This window comes from Vicugna pacos, unplaced genomic scaffold (genome assembly GCF_048564905.1).
Source record: "Vicugna pacos unplaced genomic scaffold, VicPac4 scaffold_21, whole genome shotgun sequence".
Classification (NCBI taxonomy): domain Eukaryota; kingdom Metazoa; phylum Chordata; class Mammalia; order Artiodactyla; family Camelidae; genus Vicugna; species Vicugna pacos.
The window spans coordinates 18,086,535-18,114,524 of NW_027328742.1; the positions used below are offsets into that span (position 1 = coordinate 18,086,535).

The 27,990-nt window shown below is 43.4% G+C and overlaps 1 protein-coding gene and 1 pseudogene across 1 annotated transcript in view; one reads left to right on the forward strand and one right to left on the reverse strand.

Moving 5' to 3' along the window:
- Positions 1–911: 911 nt before the first annotated feature.
- Positions 912–27,990, forward strand: part of LOC140694373 (unconventional myosin-XVI-like) — a 272,327-nt gene continuing 245,248 nt past the window's right edge. The window contains exons 1-5 of the mRNA XM_072957644.1: positions 912–1,020; positions 1,139–1,292; positions 15,374–15,524; positions 20,798–20,908; positions 26,759–26,824. Of these exons, the coding sequence (XP_072813745.1) occupies positions 912–1,020; positions 1,139–1,292; positions 15,374–15,524; positions 20,798–20,908; positions 26,759–26,824 (591 nt within the window). The remainder of the gene's footprint in view (positions 1,021–1,138; positions 1,293–15,373; positions 15,525–20,797; positions 20,909–26,758; positions 26,825–27,990) is intronic.
- On the reverse strand, positions 3,626–4,712 carry LOC102531942 (putative ribosomal protein uL10-like; annotated as a pseudogene).

A 27,990-nucleotide genomic window follows, 5' to 3' on the forward strand; every position in this document is an offset into this window, starting at 1 on the left:
GACAATACTCCCTCACAAAGGGCTTTAAGGCAGGGAGAAGTCTCAGGCAGGTGCAGGACACACTCACATCTCATCCAACGGCGAGAGGGAGGAACCAGATAAAAGTGCAGAGAGCAGGGGACGAGACACCCATGGCAGAGCACATGAAGGTCATCATATGCCCTCCATTGCGTCCTTGTTATTTTGTGCTTCTTGAATTTGGGAGGGACACATAAAAATTAGCTGGGGGATACACGCAGCTGGAGGTGTAGCCGCTATGCAGTGCAGAAGTGATCTCCCGAGATGAGGACACAGAGCTGCCTCCTACTCCTTAGGCAGATGTGATTCAACCTAAAGCAAATGATGATAAAACCCTGGCAAAAATATCTTGTTGTGGTGGCTGACTTGCCTCACCCAGCCCATGAAGCCACGGAACTCGGATTCATGGACACAGGAGGCCATGGACCTGAGTAGTGAGGATCAGAAGGGAGAAAGCGCCACCACTGGGTTCCTAATTGCTATTAAGGTGAATTTTTCTTCAGGATGTATTGATTCTCAGTTTCAATTGTTAGTGAGTGTAAATTTGATTAATGCATTTCTATACTGCTGCCCCAATATGTTTGGATGTCACTGTTAATGTGTAATTTGTAAGGAAATAGTAGTTATTTTATTTAGTTTTAAAGAAGAAAAACGTCACAGAGGGGCTAGACCCAGAGTTCTGAAAGCACAACCGAGCAGTTACTTGTGCATCCGCCCTTGAGCAGAACGTTTGTAGCACCCCACCACGCGCCTTACGCGATAGCCGTCACCGGGAGGCGTGACTGCGCCCCCGGGTGGGCGCTGCTCCCCAGGACGCAGGGAGACGTCCACCGAGGACGGAAGGGCATCGCGTCCTCCCAAGCTCGGCTTCTCAGGGGTTTCACAGTTGCCCCATGCGCGCTCTGCGCGCGCCGTGCTGTGCGCTGCCGCTCCGCCTGGAAGTGGCCAAGTTCAGGCAGCCGTTCGGGGCGGCCCCGGCGCCGCTCCCGCCCACCGCCCGCCGTGAGCGGGCTGCGTCCGGCTTCGCGCGGACAGTTGGGCGCGGCGGCCTCTGCGCGGCGCCGGCGGGAGTGCCCCCCGCGTCGCCCCCGCGGTCTGAGCCCCTCGTTGTTCCCGGCAGATGTCGCCGCATCTGAGGGCATCGAGGAGATGCTGCTGAGAGCCGAGGTGGCCTGGGGCGGCAGCGTGCGGGAGCCCTGCTGCGGCCCCTCCGCGGCGCACGAGGAGCTGTACGAAGAGGTGGCCCACGACCCCCCCGGCCTTCCCGGCAAGCTGTGAGTGCCCCCCGCCCCACGCCGCCCCGACGGGGCCTAGGCTGGCGCCCGGCCCCCGCGGTCACCCCGCCATCCTCCCTGCCCACCTGGCGTTTTCCAGTCCCCGCTAAGTCTGTCTCTCAGCTCCAAGGGAGACGCTCCAAGCTGCGTGTCACATTTCCCAGGAGATCCCTGTGGACAGTGATGAGTTCGGCGTGAAAACCCTCTGAGATTTTAAACATTACCACTTTAGTTCTTTAATTAATTTGTCATCATGAGACCAAAGACACTGTTTTAAATACACTCCATAGTTTCACCTAAACTGACGTGGAAGGTTTCCAACAACCGTCATAGTGGCTAAGTTTCTTAAAGTAAGAAATACAAATACTCACTTTTTTTCTCTCTAAACTATAAAACTAATAATTTTTTACTGGGTAAAATATCCCCTAAATCTGACGCATGCTCCAGCGAGGCTGGACCTTGAAAACTTCATCGGAGGTGAACGAAACCAGTCAAAAAAAGCACATTTAACGTATGATGCGATTTATATGAAAAGTCTGGAACTGGCAAATTCACAGAAACAGAAGGTATATGAGCGGTGGCCACGAGTGGGGAGAAGGTGGGATCGAGAGTGACTCTGGACGTGGGGTTTCTTTTGGGGGCTGACGGAAATGTCCTGGAAGTAGCTGTGATGGTTACACAAATTCGTGGCTGTGCCAAAAAGCACTGCCTTACACACTATGAAAGTGTGAATTTTGTACCATGTGGATTAGATCTCAATAAAAGGCATAAATATATAAAGAAAAAAATTTCAGGTTGAAAACAAAATCTACGTTATGTAAGCACGACCTTGAGGAAAGTTTTCCTCTCTCTGAACCTGCATCTTGTCTGGCGGTGGAGTGGTGGCGAACACTGGGGGGTGTGGGGGTTCCCTGAATAAAGAGGACCATCTGCGTTCTGGACAACCTGAGAAATCATCAAGCAGTAGAGATGGAGGCCCGATCACCCTGATCAGGGACGGAGGCCACATCAGAGGACGTGACTGAGTGTGGCAGCTGGAAGTGTTTGTAAATATATCCCGCTGTTGGGCGGCTTTGTGCCAGGTCCAAGGCGCCTGTGAGCAGGGGAGATCTCCCACGTGCGGGGCTCCCCAGGCAAGGCTCAGAACAGTGGGAGGAGGAGAGGTCGTGCTCCCTGCAGGGAAGTTGGCTCCCGGAATGACAGAAGAGCTGAGGAGACGCGTCCCCAGTTGATCCATCGGAGAGTTCGTTCCATTCTCAGGCGCAGAGGCAGGCTGAGGGTTAGCGTGACTTGCCGTCCCCTCCCAGGCAGTGGGAGAGGTGCTTCACAAGGCCGTTGTGGTGAGTGAGTGAGTCTGGCGGGAAGTCTGATTTCAGAGCCCATCCCATCCCAGGCGTTCAGAAACACTTAATTTAAAGCCACACCAGATGATTCAGAGGGTCAAGGCATGCACAGCTGCACTGGCCTCTACTTAACACTAAAATATACTCAGTACTGGATTTGATTTTTCGACTGTGTTGAAAAGGCGCTTAAGTTGTGTGTCAGACACGATGCTAAGAATTTCATGGCTTGTCTTATTCTATGGTCAGAGCCCCATCAACATTGTCTTACTTTCCCCAGATTTCAGAGCTGGGAAGTGACAAGTCAAGATTCACAGCCCAGCAGTCAGACCCCAGGTCATTCGTCCCGACACCACACGACCCCTCTCCTACTTCCACGTATGGAAAAAAATGGTGTCATATTTATGTGGGAGGAAAAAAAGAAACCCACAGAAACACAAGTTGGGTCAAGAGTAGTTACTTGGTAAGCTACCTTCCGAGTGTCCTGGAATTAACGGCTAGAGTATGTTGACCCTGCTCCCCGTGTTAGTGTATTCCCGACTCGCTGCGGTGAGGGGAGTCGTACGGATGTTTGCTGTGGAAGAATTTTACTCTCCAGATGTTGATGTTAAAATCAATACCCAGTAAGTTCCACTTACTTTTAGGATTATGTTATGGCTTCCAAGTAGGGAGGTGTGTATATATAAACGGAGTTAAAGTTTGAGTTAAAACCAGATTCTTCCATAATGAGTTATTTTGGAAAAGTATTAACCTACCTATGTGTCTATAGTTTGGGGGTTTTTTTCTGCTTTCAGAAATAAAAGAAAGCAAATCAATCAGTTTGACCAGAGTACTTTTTATTGTTTTTTATATGATTGATTGAACAACATATTTTAAACAGATTAATCAGTGGCTTATGTGTCCTCTGCAGTGAAGTGTAGCTGTTTCAATTACGTTTCCCCCTTGTTGATACTGGGCAAAGCTTTGAAACTTGGAGATAATTTTTTTTTTATTTTGAGAGAAATTAAGCCTTTATTTCCTTGTTTCACAAATAAAGCTGGCCGTTTTGGCCGCTTTTGGTGATTAGTCAAAGAGACCAAATCCCATATCCTCGTCCGACTCCTCTGACTCTTCCTTTGCTTCAACCTTGGCTGGGGCCGCGGTGGCGGCGGCAGGAGCAGCAGTGGTGGCGGCAGCCACGGGGGCGGCAGCCACGGGGGCAGCAGCCACAAATGCAGATGGATCAGCCAAGAAGGCCTTGACCTTTTCAGCAAGTGGGAAGGTGTAATCAGTCTCCACAGACAAAGCCAGGACCCGCTTGTACCCATTGATGATAGAATGGGGCACGGATGCCACAGTTGGGTAACCAATCGGCAGACACACGCTGGCAACGTTGCAAACACCCTCCAGGAAACGAGAATGCAGAGTCTCCTCTGTGATGTCAAGCACTTCAGGGTTGTAGATGCTGCCGTTGTCAAACACCTGCTGGATGATCAGCCCAGAGGAGAATGGGGAGATGTTCAGCATGTTCAGCAATGTGGCTTCGCTGGCTCCCTCTTTGTCTCCAGTCTTGATCAGTTGCACGTCACTCAGGATTTCAGTGGTGCCCCTGGAGATTTTGGTGGTGATGCCCAAAGCCTGGAAGAAGGAGGTCTTGGGCCCGAGACCAGTGTTCTGGGCGGGCACGGTGACCTCACACGGGGCTATGGCACTAGCACGGGCGGCAGCTGGCACCTTATTGGCCAGCAGCATGTCCCTGATCTCAGTGAGGTCCTCCTTGGTGAACACAAAGCCCATGTTCCCCCGGATGTGTGGCAACAGTTTCTCCAGAGCTGGGTTGTTTTCCAGATGCCCTCGGATAGCCTTGCACATCATTGTGTTCTTGCCCATCAGCACTACAGCCTTCCAGCGGAGGGACATGCGGATCTGCTGCATCTACTTGGAGCCCACGTTGTCTGCTCCCACAATGAAGCGTTTTGGGTAATCATCCAGGAGTTGGATGATCTTTAGGAAGTAGTTGGACTTCCAAGTCGCCCTGTCTTCCCTGGGCATCACGGCGGTGCGTCAGGGATTGCCATGCAGGGTTTAAAGACGGTGTCACTCACACAAGGACGCCTGGCGAGAACGGAGATAAGTTTATATTGAAGTTTGACCTTCTTTTCATTGCAGTCTGCTGTTACTTTCTTCAGAGATAGAATAGAAAATTAAATCGAACATCAAGTCAGTTATTTAAGGGTCTTTTTAAAACTCTGAACGGCTGTTCTCGCACTTGACTGCCGGTCCCTGTGCCTTCCCGCTGACCGGGTGCCTCCTCTCTGCGCTGTCTTTTCCGTCCTTAGCTGTCTCAGTGCCTCGCTGACTGCTTTTTTTTTAATGTATATATTTTATGGAGGTCCAGTCAGTTCCCGGTGCTGCGGCAGTTTCTGGCGCACAGCGCAACGCTCGTTGACCGGCCCTGTTGCCGTGTGTGCCCGTCGGTGTCTGAACGTGGAAATGCTCTCCTAGGGCTCGCCCACTGAGACCCTGAAATGTGCCCACTGTTGTTTCTCACCTTCCTTTTCCTGGAGTCCTGGAGTTCGAATCCACAAGAACCCTGCACAGGGTCTGTGTGCAGCAGAGCAGTTCACTAGACGCTGTGGGTTCTCGCTTACTAAGGGTAACAGCAGTGAAAACCAAAGCAAAAGCCAGCTTCTGGCTGCCAGAGGGTTTCTTCTCTGATCTTTGCTGCTCAACTGAAAATAAATGCAATGTGCATATCAAAGCAATTTCAATAATAATTTCCATCTATGCATTTTTAAATTCCATGACCTACGATGGCTAGACCTACATTTTATTGCCGGAGAAACAGAAGCGCAGAGGGGTGACAGACTTAGGGCACAGACGTCAGGGCGGCTGCAGTGGGAACCCATGCCTCTGGGTTCTGTTTCCACGTCCTCCGCCCTGAGGCAGGACGGGGCTCAGGAGGGCTGCGCGGCGGGCACCGTCTCGCCCTGCAGATCTGAAACCACTGACGAATGAGGGACACAGCTGTTCTTCCCTGCCCTGCCGGGTGAACGCCATGTCGCTGGTTCCTGTGGGACAGTTGTCCTGGTAACTTTCCTGTGACCCTGAATGACCTGAGCGTGCCCAATTCACCGCGGCTTCCGTGAACATTTAGTAGTAAAAGAGCATCACCTGAGATCAAGCCCCGCCAGGCTCCCAGCCCGAATTCGGCAGAGTCATTTGGAAGCTCTTGTGCTGTCGCTCTGGGTGGCAGGGCAGTTGTGGCCGCCGGTGAACAGTCTGGATTTTGTTAGCATGTCGCCCACAGGGGTGCGTGACAGTGAGCAGTGAGACACGGGCACACAGAGCCCTTGCGTCTGTACTGAGCTTTCTTACTGCTACTGTTTCATAAACATTTTCTGTGATCAGAAGCATCCATCCTTTACACTCTCTTTATGCATGAAAGAAAGAATATGTAAACCCAATTTCAAAATGTTAGCACTTATCATTAAGAAAGGGAACTGTCTTATTTAAAGATGTTTCTTCTTTTGAGCAGGGATGCGATTTGCAGTGAAATCTCATTATGCAAGCTTCACTGAGAGAACGCACTTTTAGCTACAGCCCCGACTTCACTTCTTAGCTCAGAGCATCGTGCTTTGTGATCGAGCCGGGGATGCTCTGCAAATCCCCTGCTGCTTGTCTTTGCCCAGCTGGTTCTGTTGTAGGTTAGCACAAAGGAAAATAAACTAACATCCCTTGCTGTGGCTTGTTCTCAAAGTTCCTCCTCAAAGGATAGGTGTTGATCTGAAGTGGTGAATCTTCAGAGAATGAGACACAGATAGCATGAAGCAAATGGAAAGGTTTCTGTTGGAGAGGCCGTGTTGGCCCCACATCTGAACCCCAGAAGAAAAGCAGGTGACGTGCTGGCCACGGCCTGTGCCGAGCACTGGGAACAGACAGGAGGATTTAGTGCATGTGGTCTTGGTCTTTCCTCCACAGGTAACTCAGACCTGCCAGGTGTGCCGTGATCGCATCTCACGATTCAGGGAGATCAGTTTTTGTGCCCGGCCTCTGTTGTTAGGAAGCTTTGAGGGGTGCCAGGGCCAGTGTTGGATGACGGCTAGCTCAGCCCAGAGCTCTGCTCTGACGTTCCGTAGAGCGTGTTCTAGTCTCTTGGCCACCAAGGAGACCTGCTTCGTTCCTCTGTGCAGAGCTAAGACGGCACATTCTCTGTCTTGATCCTATAAAATGCGCACCAGCTGGGAGTGAACTGAAATATGTAGAAGTCCTTCAAAATGATACTATTTTAAACTCCATCAGCACTTGTTAGTGGCAAAGTCGAGCATCACTTGGGAAGATGGACAGGAGAAGGAGCCCCGGGACTTCGGTAGGACTCCTAACGTCTAGTCATTCGTTCTGGACCAAATTTGCGAATGCCCCTTAGCAGAGCAAAGGCCCTGTGGTTACTCCGGGCCCCCAACCCAGACAAATTCCTGTGTTACTTGGGGCCAATTCAGCGAAACAAAGCCCTCAGCATAGCTTGGTCCACTTTCCTTAGAAAGGCGGCTCACACACTTCTTAGTGTGGCTCCAAGCCAGCCGCCCACGTGTTACCCAGCTTCCCCTCGACGTGTACTAATGAGCCCCAAGTGTTGCACTTTGGTTACTGAATCTAGCGAGTCTAATGGGTAGAACTTCTAGGAAAACTGTTGTTCTCCTGATTCAAGGCACAGATTTTTCTGGACAGCCTCGTTGTTTTCTGCCCTTTTGTTCCCTTCCTGCCTGGGACATAAAGGTGTTACCTGGAGACGCCAAGTGTTCTTGCAACCAAAGAGTGAGAGCCACTTGCTAAGAATGCAGAGCAGGAAGCTACAACTAACCCGAGTCCTAGACGATGTCTTCAAGGTGGCCAGCATCCCTGGGCTGTATGTTTCTGGCTTTCTTCTTATGAGAAAAATAACCCTTCGTTTCAGGACACTACCCTTAGTTTCTGATCAGTGCAGCCCACGGCAGGACCGCCTGGAAGCTAGTTCGCCTTCGGGGCGCTGCAGCTGGGGCCGCGTGCCCCACTAAGAAAAGCTGTGGTAATGGTAATACTCTGACGCTCCCCAGGGTGTCCTCATGTCCCCCGTGGCTTTTTATGACCTTAACAACTTTTCAGTCCATCACTTTCAGAAGTGTCCTGTAACTAGAGTGGCTGCATGTCCTGCTTTGGTCCAGTTCTAGTTAACGATGCCTACTTACCTAGCGTAGTTATTAACACAGCCCTCTTTCAGCTTAGAAGTGTCCTAATTACCAATTTATATTCTACTTGTGGAGGGAACGCTGGGATAAAATTTTTTGTGTTGTTTCATTTCAGATGAATACTTTAAAGAAAGTAATTAAATGGACAGTTGTTTCAGCTCTGCTAATTCATGTTTTTGTATTATTCTTTAGATTGTAAAGGACTTTTGCATTTAAACCTCACTTGATATATACAAAATTCTTTCCTTTAGTGGTAAATTCTTTGAGAAATCCAGCCTGTCTACTAATCAGATATTATGACTACATTGTTAAAAATCTGAAGAATGTAGCCATGAAATCTTGCTAAAGTGGTCGATCAATTCCCTAAGAATTTAACTTAGGAAGGGATTCTATAGTCTCGCAGGGGACAGAAGGAAATGTCGGAATCTAGGGACATGATGAGACACTGATAATTGTTTAATCTGGTTTCCGATTTAAACAATCCACACTGTCTGTCCCTCAGATACTCTTGGGTAACCAGTTGGCCTTCCAGTGTTGGCTGAGAACTGGACTCACTTAGAGGGGAGGTGAGGGGAAGGTAGGCATTGATATTTAAGTTTTTCCCTGTATTTGAAACTGTTCCTTTCAAGGCGGTTGATTCCATCCACCATATACATTCAATATTTTCTTCTTTTACATTATAAACTGCGTGTGTGTGTGTTCTGGGCTTGCTCTAATAAGAAAGTTTTACCAAATTAACTTACAAAAAATGTCTAGAAAATGCAGTAGATTATTAAACATCTCTTTGATTTAAATGAATGAAATGTTGTATCATGTAAATATTGTTCATTGAATACCTGTTCAGCAAAATAAACTCATGCTAATGAGTCAATTCTAGCAAATGTAACCCTTGACATAGTCAGGAACTCCCTTCATCCATGCATGGAGCTTCTGGGTTTAACTGATTTTAATTTAGAGACTTAAAAAAAGAAACTCTTTGCAGGTATCTGTTGAGAATTCCTAAGATGAATATGAGGTATCTTAAACAATGTAATTTCCAATCCAACCACAAGTGACAACAATGTTTTTTTTTGTGTTTTAGACACAAGTAATATTTTACCAAAATGTTTTCTTAAATTGTAAGTTTTTTTCTCTTACAAAAATTGAAGTCATTTTTGGAGGCCAAAGATCACAATTAATTCAGAACTCTAGGAACTGTTTCATTCATCATTAATCTTCAGATCAGTATTTTATTTTATTGATGTAGAAAAACCCCTGTTCCCTATAATAAATAACTCATGTAGCTATGTTTCCTGGAGCAAAATTGAGAGCTGTCTATCTGGTCCATTTACTTTAACCACCAAAATAACTGGGTCACATATGCCATTTCCTCCCCTTTGTCTCTGTTAGGTTTGTTTTCCTTGTTGGCCCAATATGTGACCATGTAGTCAATTTTATTTGTTCTCTTTAGTTTTCTAAAATTGCTTTAGTTATAATGGGCAATAATTGTCATCTTCGTTAGTTTTATTATGTTTCTGTTTCCATTTTCAGAAATAAAATCCCAGTTCCTACAGGCACATTCGCTCTGCATGAGATGCTTTTCATGTTAACAGAAATAAGTAAGTCTTGAATAAATCCAGCAGAGTTCAGAAATTGGCTGTCTGCTGACCTAACGCCTTCCGCGGGCCGGCTGCCGTCACCACTCCTGCGTGCATGCAGACTACACGTGGATGGCAGCTCTTTCATTTGCCTTATGTTTATGGGGTCTGCCCTACCAAAAGCCTTCTTTTAGAAAAATATACTATTTAATCTTGTTTTTCCTTTCTCACTGATAAATGTCTCGCCCTAAAACTTTCTATTTTTAATAATCAGCAGATTTTTTCATTGAAGAAAATTTGGGAAGTGCAGAATAACATGTAGAACCATTGGGAAAAAAAAGTCTCAGTAGTATCAAAGAAAAACTGCACCAGAAAAGTTGAAGATACAAGAAAGAATTTTTCCAAGAGTACTGCAGGAACAGAGAGAGATTGAGCTGAGCTCCCAGAAACTAAAGGCCAGAGAGCTTGATGGCCCTGGGCTTGGAGGACCAGTGCTGGGGGAAGTTGTCTGGAGGCTGGTCAGGGCGATGAGGCATCCACTTTGCGCACTGGTGCTGTGGGGGTTAGACTCCCCCCCCCTCCACCACGGGGACGGGAGATGGGCGCTGTCAGCCATGATGATGACCATTTCCAAAGGATGGCTCTCAGGTCCTTGAGAAAGACATCCTGGGTTGCAAGACTGGGAGGGGCTAATAGCTCAAAGAGGAGGAGAAAGCATTTTACAGCCGTGAGTTCTCTAAGGAGAGGTCAGAGTTCTCGAGCGGGGGAGAAGCCTGCCTAAAGTTGAGCTGAGTTGAGGGGAATGTTACCTGCATTTTTGTCATTAGTCCACCTTTTTGATGAAACTACTATTAATGTGGCATATGTCTTCTTGTCCTTTATATGTTTCTTCTTGTTTATTAGCTGAATTCTTATTCTCCACAGATAATTGGAACTTATTTTTGAAAAATTAATTTTATATCATAAATATTTTGCCATATGCATAAATATGTAATGAATATTCAAATAGCAGTGATTCCTTTGCTCATTCCTTTTTTTAGAAAAATAGCATTTTAATACGTTTATATTCTACAAATGGATAATCAGTAAAAAATTAAATATATAGAATTAAGTTATATGAATGCTATTGTTAATCGCAGTGGTTACAGATAAAATGTTTCATTTTAAAAGTAAAATAGAAACCTGAAGGAAAGTTGTTTTGTATAGATATTTAAAACATTAATACATGCCATCAGCCTAGGTGCATGATTTTCATTTTCTTAGAGAAAAAAATCTGTGTGACTAACATGTTGCCATTCAATCCAACTGAGTTATTTAGAGTCATTGTTTCTTATACGAATGAGAGTATTTGTAACTAGCTACGTGCAGTTATTTATTGTTAGCAGTAGGTCCTAGAGTGTATGACCTATGATATTATCAAGTGTGTAAATGATTTTTTTTTAAAATACAGATGAAAAAAGTATACAAAGAGAGATTGTGCATTAGCGTCATGAAACTGTAGGACTTGAAATACAATTAGATATTTCTTAGTCTAACTCCTGCATTTGGCAAAGGTGGAGGTGTGGCCCAGAGATTTTGAAGGTCTTAGAAGGTCAGGTAGAACAGCCAAATTGGGGTAAAAACTGACTTCGAATGAAGTCACTGTATTCCTGGACCCATCTTCTTTGCAAGCATAGCTTTAAAGGAGCCTGCTATTAGATGTGAGACATGAAAGGAGGATTTCAGCCATTTTAATAAACTTACCATTTATTCCTCTTAGAAATTCTTTATAACTGATGACTTTACTTATTTCATAAGCTATCTTTCTGGTTTCTACCTTGACCAATCTAACTATTGCTTTATTAGTTGCTTTATAGTCAAAAGATTCAGTATATGCAAATCCTCTCTTTAATTTTTTCTGTTTGTTTCTTAAAATTTTCTTACAATGCAGAGAAAGGAGATGATAGATGCAAAGAAGACAAGTAACACAATATTTCAACAGGGTGAGGGTGGGGTTTTAGTGTAGGCAGCATGGCCCGGTGAGGACAACACAGCCTCTGGGGCTCAGATCCCAGCTCACTGTGTGTCTGGGACGAGTTGGTCTCCTCTCTGGCCCTCAGTTTGCTCATCTATAGAATGGGCATAAAAGCAGTGTGTAACTAGCCTACCACATTGTCAAAGAGTTCACATGTGTGCAGTAGAGCTTGGGACAGAGACTGTCACACATTCAGTGCCACGTAATTACTTAAATATTTTGCAAGTGTTTCACTCAAATTGTAGAAAGTATCAGGGAACCACAGTTGTCTTCAAGTATCTGAAGGGCTCTCAGGTCAGAGAAGCTGAGGGCATGTTCTTGGAGCTCTAGGCACGATGGATACAAGGAAAAGTAGACTGACCTTGTTCCAGGGTCACTCATGGAAGAAATAAGGCCTCTCTGAAGGCTGTGAATACCTTTCCCTTGACGGTATTCAGGCAGATCTGGACGTGAAAAATGCTTACGCATTTTCTTTATACAGTGAATTCTTTAAATGAATAACTATGCCATTGGGAGGGACCCCACTCCCTCCCATGGGCCCTGAGCATCTTCTGCATTCCTGCTCAGTTGGTCAGACTGCAAGGCCTGTGGAGTTAGTCATGCAGGCAACTTAGCAGCTGGAGGAGACCACAGTGCTGGTCCCATCGTAGGGGCACTGGCTTATCAGCTACGGGGTCCAATGCTGCGGCTTGATCGGACTTCTGGACTCGTGGCCGGGTTTCTCTCCCACAGCACAGCACGGTGCACCTGTAGGGGTCCACTGAGGTCCTCCCATGTCGCCCCCTCCCACCCCCGTGGGACGGGGGTACAAGTCAAACCCGTGTCCACACAGAGTGTTGTCCGTGAGCAGCATGCCCCCGTCTGTTATCTGGGGCCCTCCTGTCTTCCGCACCCGCCGTACGTGGGACTAGGCTCCCCTGCTAGCTGGTAAGCGGCACAGATTCAGAAACGGCGGCTCCTCCTCCTGCGCGCTGATCGCCCGGGCCTCGCGCCGCGCCGTGTCGCCGCCCCCACGTGGCCTCGCCCGTGCTTCGTATGTGTCCCCCTGCCCCGTGGCCTGCGGAGAGCATCGTCAGGGACGGAAACATCGTCAGGGACGGAAACGCTGAAAACCGCCGCGTGGAGCTCAGAGGGAGTGGCAGTGGCCGACCACGTGTGCTCCAGCTGTTCCTGCCTGGGCCTCGGGCCTGCCCCCTCGGCCTCTCTGGCCCCCGCGCTCCTGCGACACGACACGCAGGCCGGCTGCGGAACACGAGCCTTCGCATCGCTCCCTCCCTCCCCGTCAGGGTGAACGCGAAACAACCGCTTGTGTTTCAGTGATCCACAGCTGGAAACTGAAATATAAATACATCAGTGATGGCATAAGGCATGCAATACATCAGAATACATCAAATTATCTGCAAGATTTTAATGCTGAAAGTGCAAAATACTGATGAGAGAAATTAATGAAGGTCAAAATAAATAGAGAAATACACTGTGCTTAGGGATGACAAAATTTGACATTGTTTTGTTTTTTAATTTTTGTTTCTGTTTTTGTTTGGGGGGAGGAGGTAATTAGGTTTATTGATTTATTTATTTAATGGAGGTACCAGGGATTGAACCCAGGACCCCTTACATGCAAGGCATGTGCTCTACCACTGAGCTATGCCCTCCCCCTTGACCCTGTTAATAGGTTAATTCTTTACAAATTGATTTCTCATTTGGCCACAATGCTAATCAAAGTTCCAACAATTTTTATAAAAATTGACAAAAAGATTCTAAGATTTATACGAAAATGCTAAACCTCAAATAGCCAAAATAATTTGAAGATGAAAACAAAGTTGGATGACTCATATTGCCTGATTTCAAGCCTTACTGTGAAAGTACATTAATCAACACAATGAACGTTGGTGTAAGAATAGACTGTTGTATCAATGGAACACAATGGAACATCCCAAAATAAACCTGCACGTATATGGCCAATTGGTTTTTAACAAAGATGTCCAGGTAATTGGATGGGGAGAGATGTTCTTTTCAAAACTGATGCTGGAACATTTGGACAGCCATATGAAAAAATAATGAATCTCAACTTAAATACAGCACCATATACAAAAAGCCATGCACGATGGATCATAGACCTAAGTGTAAAGCATAAAACCATAAAATTTTTGGAATAAAGCCTAGTGGAAAACCTTGTTGACCTTGAGTTCAGGAAAGAAGTTTTAGATAAGACACAAATCATAAGGGAAAAAATATTTCTTGAAACACACTGTTTAAAAAAATGAAGAAAATGAAAACACAAGACACAGACTGGGAGAAAAATACTTGCCATGTGTGTATCTGATAAAGGACATGAATCCAGAATCTGTAAACTCAATAATCTGACATCAAAGAATCCAATTAAAAAATAGATTTGAATGTACACTGTACAGAAAAAGGGATTCGTATGTCAAATAAGCACATTGAAATGCAAATAAAAACCACAGGGAGGAGCCACCAACACATCCACTTGAATGGATTAACAAAACAGACAAGGATGTGAAGCAAGTGGAACCCCAGCCTGTGGCTGTGGGAAGCACCAGTGGTTCCCCCACTTTGGAAACAGTTTGGAGTCTCCTTGGTACTCAACCAAGAGAAATGAGAGCACATGTCGGCACAAACGCCTGTGCATGAATATGTGTGGAAGCTCCTTTCACAGATGACAAAAACTGGACAAGCAGAAATATTTGGTGAAAGGGTAGCCAAAGTGTGGGATGTCCTACAGGAGACTGCCACTCAGCAATAAAAAATGACAAACTGTTAATATATGAAGCAGCATGAATGAGTCACTGTTACGTCAGTGAAGCCAGGCACACAAGACCATGTGCTCTGTAATTTCCTTCATATGACCTTTTAGAGAAAGTAAAACTCTACTGAAAGAAATAATTAGCCGTGGTTACAAGAGGCAGGGGGTTGGGGGAGATAACTGACTGCAAAGGGCAGGCACAAAGAGCTGTTTGGAAGTGATGAAAGTTCTATGTGTTGCTGGTTAGGCGGGTTTCACAAATGTGTATGTATGTGTGTGTGTGTGTTTAACCAACTATATGTAAGTGTGTGTATATCTATATATAGAGAGAGACAAAACTCATTGAACTACACATCTGCAGAGTGGATCTTACTATTTGTAAATACCTCCATAAAAAAATAAAAACCAACAAAATGCATTAAGCTTCAATTAGAATCACAACTACTATTGTAAAATACATGAAATAATTCTGTTTATATATATTGCTGTTGATTAACTGTGTGTGTATTTCTGCTTTATGATAACATTTTGGAAAGTACATTTAAAACATTCTACTGAAGTGTTAGAATACAAATTAAACATTTAGATTGTGCTTACATTTTAAGAATTTGGCTCTCTTTCGGCAACAGTGTTTATGGTAGAACAAAAAATTGAGTAGATTTTATTTATTTTTGCTTTGAGCTGTAAAGAAGTAATAGAACTTATTGTTTGTAACTACAGTCCTTAAGCATGTCATTCTTTTTTTATCATTTCATTACAAACTCTACTGCCTATGATTCTATAATGTGTTTTAAATTCTACATGAATAATACTTTAATTAATTGTAGACTTTTGCCTTCATTAATTTGCAATTCATTTTCGCACTTAAATACTTTGCTTAGTTCAGTCTTGCGTTTCAACCTTAGCATCTAAATTGCTGTTTGATTTGTCTGTTAAATCATATATACACTCAAACATTTTCTTCTCAAGTTGAAATGAGTACATTTTTCTTTTAAAGGTGAAATGAAACCAAGAGCTAATAGAAAAGTTTACAGATTTCCCACTGATTTTTTTTTTCTCTGCAGTGTCCAGACTCTTTCTTACCCCAATCAAATAACTTTCAATAACCGAGCTGTTCAGGTGTAGTAATCTTTGATTACCAAGGTTGAAAGACTAACTGTAGTATTAATTGTTTTCCTGTAGCAGGCCCCTGGTGTTGCCAATTGCCAAGCAAGACAGTTTGTTGGAAAAAGACATTATGTTCAAAGATGCAACAAAAGGTCTGTGCAAGCGACAATCTCAGGACAGCACTCCGGAAAATGCCACCGTGAATGGCCCCATCAAACCCGAGCAGGTAGTCACACTGTCATGGCACATGTGCTAGTTCTGTTTTGTTACATCGTGCTTGGAAGCCCAGCTTCTCAGAGACAGACACCTACTAATTGCCATTCAAAGAAAAATTATGAATGCAAATGTTAATATTTGGTTTAAAATTCCCATATATAGATTGTCATGGTGTTGTACGGACCATTAACAAACATAACCGCTATCGTGTTTTCCAAGGATTTGAATGTTACAGTCTTGATTTATGTACCAGGAGTGCAAGTTCAGCCAGTATGTTAATTCCTGAATATTTCCTGTTCTGTCATTAGTCATCATTGTGATTATGACGTAGACTGTGTTTTTTGTTTCTTACAAATAGCAACTACTTGACATAACAAGGAGAAAGACAAACCAATCACTTCTCTGTAAAAGCAGCAATGGTGGTGTAGTGAGTGTGTGTGTATGTGTGTGTGCGCGCACGCCCTGGTGTGCAAATGATGGGAGAGCACATTGAGGAGCTTGGGGTTGTAGACAGTAATACATTTGTTGTTATCATTCCCATAGAAATAAGTGATTTCTACATGTTTCATGTTTTATAAACTTTATAAATTTATAAAGCAGAATAATCTTATGTGTCAGAGTAATCCTTGAAAATATTTTGTTTCACTGTATCTAATTTTGAATATTTTAAAGACAATTTAGCTCCATTTCCTAAAGATCCTCCTTTCAAAATTTTTTAATTTTATTAATTTTTGTTATTTAAAAATAACAAATCATTTCTGTAATTTTGAAATACCTTTCAATTTTAGTAGGCATACTTATCAGATAAGGCGGCCTTAACAAAATACCACAAACTGGGTGCTTTAAAGAGCACAGATTCTTTCCTCACAGTTCTGGAGACTGGGTGTCCAAGGCCAAGGTGCTGGCTGATAAGGTCTCTGGCGAAGGTCTTCTTCCTGGCTTGCAGGTGTCTGTTTTCTCCCTGTGTCCTCACTTGGTAGAGAGAGAGAGAAAACAACCTGGTGTCTCTCATGAGGACACTAATCCTATGGGATCAGGGCCCCACCCGCATAACCTCAGTTAACCTTGTAACCTCCTAAAAGCTCCATCTCCAAATAGTGTCCCATGCTGGTGAGAGCCTCAGCAGAGGACTTTGGTGTGGGCGCAGGTCAGTCCGCAGCAGTAGGCAGATTGAATGTCAGTTAAAATTTAAGGCAAAGCTTTTTCTTAACTTTTTTAAGTGTCCTATGAGCTTTCTGTAGTCTTAAATACACATGAACAAGTGAAAGGGGCCAATCTGAAAAGGCTGCATGCTGTATGATTCTGCTGTTGGACACTCTGGGAGAGGCAAAACTATGGAGACAGTCAGAAGATTAGAGGTTGCCAGGGGTTGGGGTGGGGGGAGGAATTTGTGGAGCAGAGTTTTTAGGGCAGTGAACCCTGTGTGGCACTACAGGGGCAGACACACGGTGCTGTACGTCTGTCCGAATCCACAGAATGGACAGCACCGAGAGTGACCCCGGTGTAAACTGTGGGCTTTGGGTGCTGATGCTTCAGCGTAGGATCCTCGACTGTAACAAGTGTACCATCCTGGGGGGGGGTGTTGACCATGGGGAAGGCTGAGCGGGGCCACAGGTCGATGGGAAATTTCTGTACCTTCCTCTCAATTTCACTGTGAATCTAAAACAGCTCTAAAAAAAACCATTTTTTTAAAAATGAGAGGCCATTCCCAGCATAATGTCGACTGTAATCCTTACAGGGTGACTTTTCGGTTGTTAAAGTGAGCTCTTTACAGTTGTGTCCTAGACAATGAAGGCAGCTGTAATCATGGCCTGTCGCTCTGGTGTTAAACAGGGAGGGGCGAGTGTTCAGGGTTTGTGTGCGAATGTGATCGGGGTAACATTTTCCTGCATCCCCCACTGTACGCATCGCGCGGTCCTTCATTCTTGGTCATCAGATGCAAGGATTCTCACCAGGACTGTCCACCAACTGGATTCCTCACTCACACTTCAGAGGAGGACTTTAGAAAAAGGGTTGTCAAAACGATAAAGGTCTGATTAACATGTTGAAGAGAAACACATCGTGTAGAATTTAAGTGGAAACAAAACCCGCAGCATCTCTCCCTCCAGATTTTTAGAAAATGTAGATCTTATCAAATGGTAACTATATAAATTGATATTCAAGACTTGATTTAAACTTTTTTTGGGCTCTGATAATCATCCGAATTCACATTCGCTTTATCATATCTCTGAGAAGGTAGAATTTTCCTTAAGTGGCTTAAAAACGTGCAGGGTGCTCTTCCTTCTCGCTCTGTGGCCGTCCTGTCCGCCCACGCCCTCCCCTGCCCCATCGTCTTCCATTCTCTCTCTTGTCTCCTAACTTCTTTTCTCTCTCCCTTTTTCCCTCTCCCCTTTCCTTTCAGAATATATTTATTTAAATTTGGTTCCAGCTTGTGACTCAGGGCAAATTTTGATTCCATCTAGTGAAGCTGTGCTTTCCTGGGAGCCTCACAGCTGTGCCTGGTCAGGTCTGCTCCGGGTCGCCCCGACGCTGAGCTTCCTTGCCTCCCTGGGCCCCGGCTGTGAGATGGGGACCCAGTGCCGACCTCATCGGGTTGTCACGAAGATGCCGAGAGCTAAGGCTACCAGGTGACCGCACAGCTACCACGAGCAAGCCAGGAGCTCGTCAGACACACGGACTGTCTCCATTGCTGTCCGTAGACACTGACTGTTCTGCCAGAGTAGTTGAGTCCCCTCCTCGCTAATTTATCAGCTCTTAATTCACGTCATTGCTGTCAACCCAGTAACTGGGTTTTCTTTTACTCAGTGTAAGTGTTGATTATTTTAAAAATTATAATAATACAAAACAATACTTTCAAAGCTTACAAATACTTTCCTTGATGTTACCTTCATCCTCAGAGTATCTCTGTGAGCAAGTTACTACCCATTTCACTACCTACCCGACACTCAGGTTTCAGACCGAGTGTTTAAGCTGACCAAACGTAAACTCGAGACAGTTACGCAAACCACCTAGCTAGCATCACAAATATTTCTTTCACTCAGTCTCCCGTGCTCTTTGAGGGCCACCCCAGCAAGCTCTTGGTTCGCTTTCCAGAGCCCTGCTGACCTGTGGCAGCTCTGGACACAGGAGGCAAGTTTGTGTTTTGTGGCTGCGCGTGCAGTACAGGGGTTTTGAGTATCGGTGATGGTTCTCTTTCTGTAGTCCACGGAGGTACCAACATCCAGGTTCAAAAAAGTGTAACTGCAGCCAAGCCAAGGACCTGATAAGCTGCGCCAGGTAAGCACCATCTAACCGAATAAGAAGCGGGTGAGGACAGTCATGCTGTCCAGGCACGGGGTGGGCTTCTGCTCTGGGAAGCGCAGTGGTCAGTCAGCTCATCACCCCTTTCCCGTTTGGCCCCGTCCCCATCGTCTCTTGTTTGTCTAATTTCCTTTCCTCTTCATTCACGCAGGCCTGGCTCTTGCCTCCTCGACAGCCTTTTCTTTCCCAGGGTCTTCCTCCTCTCAGCCCACTTGTCAGACTTTCTTGCCCACAGAATTCCTAGTTTCTGGACATGCACTGCTAATGTCCCAGAGAGAGAAAACACAGTCAAACAAAACAGAACCACACAGGCAATCTGACAGCCCTCAAAGCAGTGCTGACAAGTGGCGACAAGGAACCAGGGACTTCAGAGTATTTCCAGGATGTAAATTCCCTTTGGATCTTGAAACATTTCTCAGAATGTTTCTTCTAATTTCTCTCTGCCTTTCTGTCCTGAATTACGTCTGTTTTGTGTTCTAGATCTCTGTGTTTGGAAATAAATGTATACGTAGAAATGTGTGTGTACGTATGGAGATTTGTCTTTCTCCAGAGCCGTAATGATCAGTCCTAGAGGAGATGGTAATTTTTTTACACATGTATCCTGTCTCCGTTTTGACTGTCATAAATGTTTGGAAGACACCTGCCATACACACTGCGGAGCCCGCAACTCTAAAATAAAAATACAGACATGTTTTTGTTTCTTTTTCTGCTTGCTATCAGCTGTCACAATGCTTTCGGCATCTTCCTAAGAATGTGTACCTTGGGAAGCCTTGTTAAGACTGGTGATCAAAGTGCCATTCCTGATCGTTTTGGAGTCTTGACATGATAACTAGATGGAATTCTTCCCTTGATCTCCTCTGACACTGCGTCTTCACATCTCGTTCCTACAAGCAGGCTGGGGAGTCGTTACATTTTTATTGTCAGTCTCCTTCTCTCTGTGACCCATGCAACGGCTGTGACTGTAGAGGAAAAACCCGCCAGAATTCCAAGGAGATGCCCCCACAGCCCTTCAGGCTTGTTGGAACGCGTGTGGAAGTTCTGGTAGTGCTGGTCATGCTTTAAAAAAACGTGCACACAGAAGCTTGCATTGAGCTCACCAGAGTTGCGGTTAAAGAGGAATCTGATTCTCTTAATGTGGACCGTTACTCCTGAAGGAAACAAATCCTGCTCTTGGTCTTCTTTGCTGTGGGGTTTAGATGTGTGCACTAACTTGCTACAGATGGTTGTCTATGTATATAAAACCAAACATTGCCCATTTCTAACTCGTGACTAATCGATTTTCATCTAATTAAAACATGTAAACTCATCATTTTTTATTTGAAATATTGTCCAGTTTTTCAACTCTGCCACTCAGTATTAAATTGAGTTGGAGAGCAGTTTTTTTCTTTATGACAGAATTATCTTCATCTCCAACCACCTTAAGAGTCATGTAGAGCAGAATAAAAATCACAAGGAGAGAGTCTAGAGTCTCCTTTTAAAATCCAGCCCCCGCCTCCACGCAAAAACTATGCGGAAACTGAAGTCCAGACACAGCGCTTCCTTCTTGTGCCAGCATTGGTGGTGGGTGTCTGCCTTTAGCTTTGGAAACACTGCAAACGTGAGCTTTCCAACAGCTGGTTTTACAAAGGACTCGGCACAGTTCAGAGCTGTCTAAATTCCAGGTCCGGACTAGGAAGAGCCAATGCTCTGACTTCAGAGTTTATGACTTGGAGAAACAGGGTCACATGAGGGGTGTGTGTTGGTGCTCGTGTGAGGGTGTGTGAACGCTTGCGGGTACACAACAGAGAGCCTCATCTGAACACATTTCTCTGTGGCTGTTGAATTTTTTTGTTCCTCGTAAGTGAACCATTCCATCTTTTAATAACAATTTCAAACTCCTGTGGTCTTTAACCTTTTGACATGTAATTGAAAATGAAACTCCCAACTGTGAAGAAAGTTGGTTGGAAAGCAATTAGAATTGATTTTACCTGTTTTCCCTCCCAGATCAAGCTGATGCCTCCGGCTCCAAATGATGACCTGGCAACGCTCAGCGAGCTCACAGACGGCAGCCTGCTTTATGAAATTCAGAAGCGCTTTGGGAACAATCAGATCTACGTAAGTGCCCTTGAAATTGCCTATTGCACTGCTTTTGTCTTGCTGAATAATTTCACCCTTCAGTGCTGCGAATATTACAAAGAAAGGGCTCAGTGTTACTTCTGGTCATGCTGACAGCGTCAGGTGGCTTTCGCAGAGTCTGGGTCATTTCTTCTGATTCACTTATAAAGCAATTTCAGTAAAGATCCAAATTTCAGAGATGCTAAGGGAAGGTTAATACCCCAAGGGCAGACAACCTCCCTGTTGCCATGTTTGCTGGGGAAGAAGACCTTGCTAGAATCGTCAGGATCTGCAAATCACTTATAAAAACGCTTGTTTCACCTGCTTTAACTCAGCCTCCTAGATCTGGAGACAGAAGTTAAGGAGGAAAAGCTAAGCATATGCGGAGGACTGCCTTTCTGTTTGCAGGAAAAAGAAATTATCAGGAAATGTCTTTCTCTGTAGAGTAAATAATTCATACACACATCTCTGACAATAGGATACAAATACATGACTCAGATGACGAACAGCATGGAGATTTGACTTGCTGTGGTTCAATTCTGGTTTATATGTGTTATTTCTTTCAATATGTGTATCAATTTAGGCACCACGCAATCTCAGACTCTCTTTGCTCTCCATCTCTGTCTCACTGACTTTGTGAAACTCAGAGCAATTCAATCAGGGTGTCTATAGAGAAGTCTGATTATGCACATGCCTGCTAGCCCTTTTTGATAACTCCCTTTTTTCCTACTCTACTGAGAAATTGATTAAGTAATTTTCATGTAAATGTGAGGTCTGAGATTTCTTTACAAGTAATAAATTGTCAGGTGCTGATTAACCTATGAAAATTCAATGCGGCATCTTAATGCTTGGATAAATTGCCTGCCATGGTAAATACACTTAAAATTAAATACTTCTGTCAGAATTAATGGAATTGAGTCATTGGCATAAAGTGGTGAAACCTGATTACTCTTATCTCTGTTACTGCCCTGCTACTTGTGTGTTATTTTTGTTCCATTTTCTCTCCCAGCGTTGTGTTGATGATTCTTCTTTTTAGATTCTTATTTACATTATCAGAAGACCACTGCTTGCATTATTTGTGTTCCTTTATTTCCTTCATGCTTTTCAAGGGGCTTTACTCCCAAATATGATTTAATCTACTGCTCTGCAGCCCAGGGGCCACCATCCATTGAGTGAATTAAATGATTTATGCATTGGGTAGCACCCCATCCAGCTGGTAGAGGGGGCTCCCAAGGGCTACAGAAGGGGAAGGTTTTTAAAGGCAAGACAAGGGAGTCATGAACAAAAAAGGTTGTTTCCAGCTTAGGTAAGCTCCCTACGGCAGATGGAGGGGGCCCACGTGACAGGTTACCTCACTGGCGCTGATCAGAAGATTGCAGACTGACCGGTCACGACCACATTTCTGAGGGAGCTGAGAGCCTCAGTTAGGTCAGGTGTTACGTCCCTGTTGATGGCGTGGCCCAGCACACGTGACTCTATTTTGGGCCCGTGGTTTTCCTTTAAACAGTGTAAATTTGTCACTGTGTGAGGCATGATTGCCTTCTCTGTAGACCTGAAATATTGAAGAGCTAACCCACCTAGATCAATTTTGTAATGAGTTCTCCAAGTTATGGTATTTGAATTCGCCTTTAATGGATAGACAAGCAATTTAAACATCATTGATTGAATTATAATAAGTGATTCCCACGGAGTATCCTGTGGACCGTTGGATAATGCAGAATTTTTATTACCCATCAGCAGTGAGAGTGAGCGTTTAGACTCTTAAAACGATTTGATGGTTTAATTTCTGTCTGTTGAATCGCATGAGTCAAGCCGTGTATGTCTTTGTCTTTTCCAATTTCATTTTTCCAAGAATTCATTTTTATTGTTTTGCAAAAGTATTAGACCATGATGAATTGGAAATAAAAGTGTCCCTTCCCCGCAAATCAAAACCACTGGTTTAGGCGATGTTTCAGCATTAAAATAGTCAAATTTGATTGTCTGATGTCGACAGGCCCCTCCCAGCATGCCCCTCCCTTCTCAGTGGTGCCCCGCCTTCAGCTTTCAGGCCAAGGGGACTGTAAGAGTGTTGATGCCTGTTTTCCTTCCGTATCCCACACGTAATTCTCCTGCAAACCTCATCAGCGCCGCCTTCAGGACACTGACAGAATTCCACCTCTGCTGCTGCCATCAGGGCCATCAGAGCGAAGATGCCACATTTCAGCTGGATTAATTGTTTAACAGGGTTTTTATCTCTTTGCTCTGCAGTCCTATAGTCTGATTTGTTATGTAAGATGGTCTTTCAGAACAATCAGTGAGTTGCTCTTTTACCTGAGTGTATAGCCTTCCATGTGGGTATCAGATGGGGAAGTTTATCACAGGCTGTAGCAGCAGGAATTTCCCAAACCACCAGGCAGAAAATGAGCTGCAGATAATGTGACATTCTGTTGCCAGGAAATGCACAGAATAAACATCATTATTAATATTCAAATACTATTTTTATAAATTATTTTTATCACAAAATATATTTTCAAAGACAGTCTTGAATTCCTTCAATAATTAGGCCAAAATAAAAAAAAATTATATCTCAATGAAAAAAATGTAGTGTAATGTATTTTCATTTTAAAGTTCCTTATCTTTCTTAATTAGCAGATTTCTCAGCTCTCCCTCAAACTACTTTCTATCTTTATTTCTCATCTCTGGAATTTAAGACTAATTTTCAGCTGTTTCACTAATACGGTCTCCCTCTGGCGCAATTGTTCCACTTTTATTTCCTTCCTCCTTTACTTGGCTGTAAAATGCTGGCCTGTTCTTCGTTTAGGTGAATGTCGTGATGAATTATGACATATAAAGAGAGGAATACATGGCTCATTAGTGTATTGCTTTATGAATTCTTATTTGGTGAACACACCTGTATAACCAGCAGCTTCCTAAAGAAAAACAACATAAGCTCCTTCCCCAGTTTACCCACATCATTGCAAAGGATGCTGGCACGTACAACTGTGCGTACGTTTGTTTAGTTTGATGTAAAAGGAATCACTGGTGTATTCTTGTTTGTGTCTGCCATCTTTCAGCGTCACTACGTTTCTGATACCCTCTACACAGTTGTCAGAGGCAGCAGTTACCCATTTTTATTTCTGTACAGGGGGCTACTGCATGAATATATCGCATTTTATGTATTTACAGTTGAGGAGTCTCTGAGTTGTTTCCACTTTTGGGTTATTATGAATAATGCTGTTACAGACCGTGTTTTGCCTTTAGGGGGCGCACATATTCAGCAGCTCTGTGGCGCCGCCCACAGAAGTCTTTCTGTGAGGCGCTCCCCTGGGGCTGGGTCAGCATCGCACAGTACCTTCCTGCTCAGATGCAGCCACAGAGCGTTTCAGAGCGGCCACGTGCCCAGCACGGACCTGTGGGTTTCCACATCCCGACCGATGCTTGGTGTTACCAGTATTGTTTATTTTATTAATTTTTAAAAAAATTCTAACCATTCTGGCAACTGTGCCGTGGCATCTCATTGTGGTTTTAGCGTACGTTTCCCTGATAACCACACACACTGCTATGTCGTCTCCAGGTGATGACTTTCATCTTTCTCTCTTAAATCTTGATAGATTCTTTACTTTTCTTCTTGCATTATTCCAAGGTATCAGACTGTTAGAAGAAGATGACTGGGCGTGGCAGTGACAGGCATTCCTGTCCCATTTCTGGTCCCAGGGAGGAGCTTTCAGTGTCTCATCATTAAGCGAGTTGTCAGCAGTAGCCATGCCAGAGGTGTCATTACTTTTTATTAGATAAAGGAGGGTCTGTTATATTAAGAGTTTTAAAGTGATCATTATTTTTAATCACGAGTAGAAATTGAATGTTATTAATTTTTTTCGGCATTTATTGAGATGATTGTATAACTTTTGATGTTGACTTCCTTTCTTTTTTGTCTCTTCAGTTTTTTAACTTGAAGCACCAATAGTTACAATGTGTCACTTTCTTGTGTACAGCACAATGTCCCTGTCATGCATACATACATATATTCATTTTCATATTCTTTTTCATTAAAGGTTATTGCAAGATATTGAATATAGTTCCCTGTGCTCTACAGAAGTTTGTTTTTTCAATCTATTTTTATATATAGTGGCTAACATTTGCAAATATCAAACTTCTTAATATTATAAATTACAGGAGTTGTTCTTCTAATATGAAGCCAACCTTGAATTAACTAGAATAAAGCCTATTTGTTGAAATATATTATCTGTTGAAAGCAGCACTGGATTCAACCTGTCACTGTCTTTCTCAGGATTTTTGCACGTATTTTAAAGGGAGAGAACAGCCTTTGATTTTCTTCTTTTTCAATAAACTAGTTAGGTTTTTAACATCAAGTTTCTGCAGGCCTCGTAAAATGAAGTGAACCGTGTTCCCTGTTCTGCCATTTTCTAGTATAATTTGTGTAAGGTTTGTTTATTTGTGTATCAACATTGGGATCTTTTCTTTGTGGAAAGGTTTTGGACATAGACGCAATTTCTTTTACAGAAAAATGAAACTAGGTATGCTTCCTGTGTCTGACTGCATTTGTTTGGTAAGGTGGTGGCCTGTTCCTCACAGTATCTAAATATCCAAACTAGTGGCTAAGATCTGGCTCCTCCTCTCCGCCTGCCTTCACGCCTGTGGTGTCCGCGGGGATGTCGTACTTCCGGTGTCGGTAGTTGGTGCGCTCCCTCAGGTCCTCCGTCCATCTTGTTAGGATACTATCCATTTTATTAGATTTTTCAAAAGATTGCCTTTTGGCTTTTGTTTTTTATCCCATGGCTTTTGTTTACAATTCCATTATTTTCTGCTCTTTTACTGAAGATTTCTTTCTGTATAATTTCCTGTAGTTTGATGAGCTCCTGGAAAGGGACATTCAGATCTTTGTCTTTCTCTCTTCCTTTCTAACACGTACATTTCAGGCAATCATTTTCATGCCACATATACCTTCAGTAGTATCTCACAGGTTATGGTATGTTGTAATCAAAAGAATTTTCTCAATTGCATTGTGATTTCTCTATTTTTTTGGCTCTTATGTTATTCTGCAGGTGTATAAGTTACATTTGGTGATCTTCTAGCTATCCATTACTAATATCTCTCATAATTCTCCTGTGATCAGAGAAGATGCTCTGTGTGACTCAAATCCTTTAAATGTAATGAAACTGGTCTCTATTCAGTTTAAAGGAACTTGTGCTGTGCATTCTTGGTAATAGTGTTGTATTTAAGTCAATTAGTCAGCCTGGTAATTATTTATTTCAAATTTTTGCCTGCTTGTTCCATTAGTTACTAAGAAAAAATTGCAAAGATTCCCCACTATCGTTGTGAATTCATGTCTTTCTCCTTATAGTTTCTTTTTGCTTCACATATTTTATGCTAGATTTTAGTCTTATAGAAATTTACAATTGCTGTAACTTCCTGATTGATTTATCATTTTATTGTTATAAAATGTCCCCTTTTGTCACTGGTCTGCTTCGTACCTTAAAGTCTATATTTTTATTATTACTAAGTAAGAACATAGAACTCAGCCCACTTCTTCCTCCACTGTATTTTGTGTATGTTTAAACTTTGTGTGTTTTTATTCAATCATTTCTCACCAAGCCCCTTTAAGATAAGAAATTCTTCGATTCCAGGCATTTCATCAGTTGTGTGCAATGAAACCTACCTTTTAGTTTAATTTTATTTGAGTTCGACTTTTCTATTAACTTACAAACTTTTTAAACAGTTCACAAAATGTTGAAGTGTGTTGTTTACTTGTTCTCTATATTTTGCACAGTGATTTTAAAATTACATAATTTTTAACTCTAACAGTGCAATTTGTATGATTCAAGAACTATTTATTTCCTTTCCTTTTAACAGACTTTTATTGGGGACATCCTCCTGCTTGTCAATCCATTCAAGGAGATTCCAATTTATTCCACCATGGTGAGTGTAAAATTTAAAATATCATTTAATAATATAGAGTCGCACTCACTAGACATACCTATTTGTATCCCACGTGAAAAAGATGGACAGGAAGAGGGAATTCCGAAAGGTCATTTGTTTATCATGAGACAGTTTTATTGAGACACTCAAGATTCATTATCACATCAAACGTCTAGTGGAACTTTTAGTGTAAGGAGAATCCGTAGCCCCACATAGGTCTGAAGGCACAGAGCAGGACCGTGTGATGAACCTGCATGTACGTGTAGACCCAGGTATGCCCTGTGGCTCTTGTGTCTCACTTTGTTTATAGCATCTAATGAAATCCTCAGTAGGACTGTACAAAACAGATTGAGTTCAAAAGCGTTTGGTCAAAATTAGATCAAGGTTGGACTTGAGGAAAAGTGAAATAGTGTTAGTGCAAGTTTTCCAAAACCAAATCCAAAACCAAAACAAAAAGAAAACAGAAATTTTTCTTGCAGGAAAATAAAGGTGGGCTGAACCGTCCTAGCTGCTTTATGAATTATAATGCAGACACCACTGTCAGTCAAATAGTTAAATAGTTACTTTTCCTTCTGGAATAATTAGAAATACAAAAAGGTCAAGTACAATAAACAGTTGTGTGTCTACCACCCATATACGTCTCATATCTCTAAAAAATTTAAATTAAAAGAATGCCATTTTTCTTCACATACATGCCTGAGATCAGGATGTAGCTTTAAAGATGTGATACCAGGCCATCGTGTCCCAGTTTAGCTGTAATGCTATTTTCTGGTGGTGCAGGAAATAAAGGTGTGTTTCAGTTGCATGGTGTCTGAGGTTAAAGGACACCCTGTGCTGTCACCACAGACTGGGTTCCACTTCAGCCTGTTGCTTTGCACGAACAATGACAACCACTCTCCCGAAGTTATCCCTCCACCCATCTTCTGTGTGCTCACCGTATACACATGACATACACATGCAATGACAACTGTATAAACCATTGTTTTCTCTTTTAATTTACTCAGGGGCTGTATTAGCTCTATTTTTCTACAACAACGAAAAAAAATTTCATTAATCCTTGTGCTTCCAAACATTTTCCATAGTAAAAGGTTCCAGCCTAGGTGCCTTATTCTAAATGCCCTGTAGTATTTTATTATATTAACACACAGCTATGCTTATCCATCAGT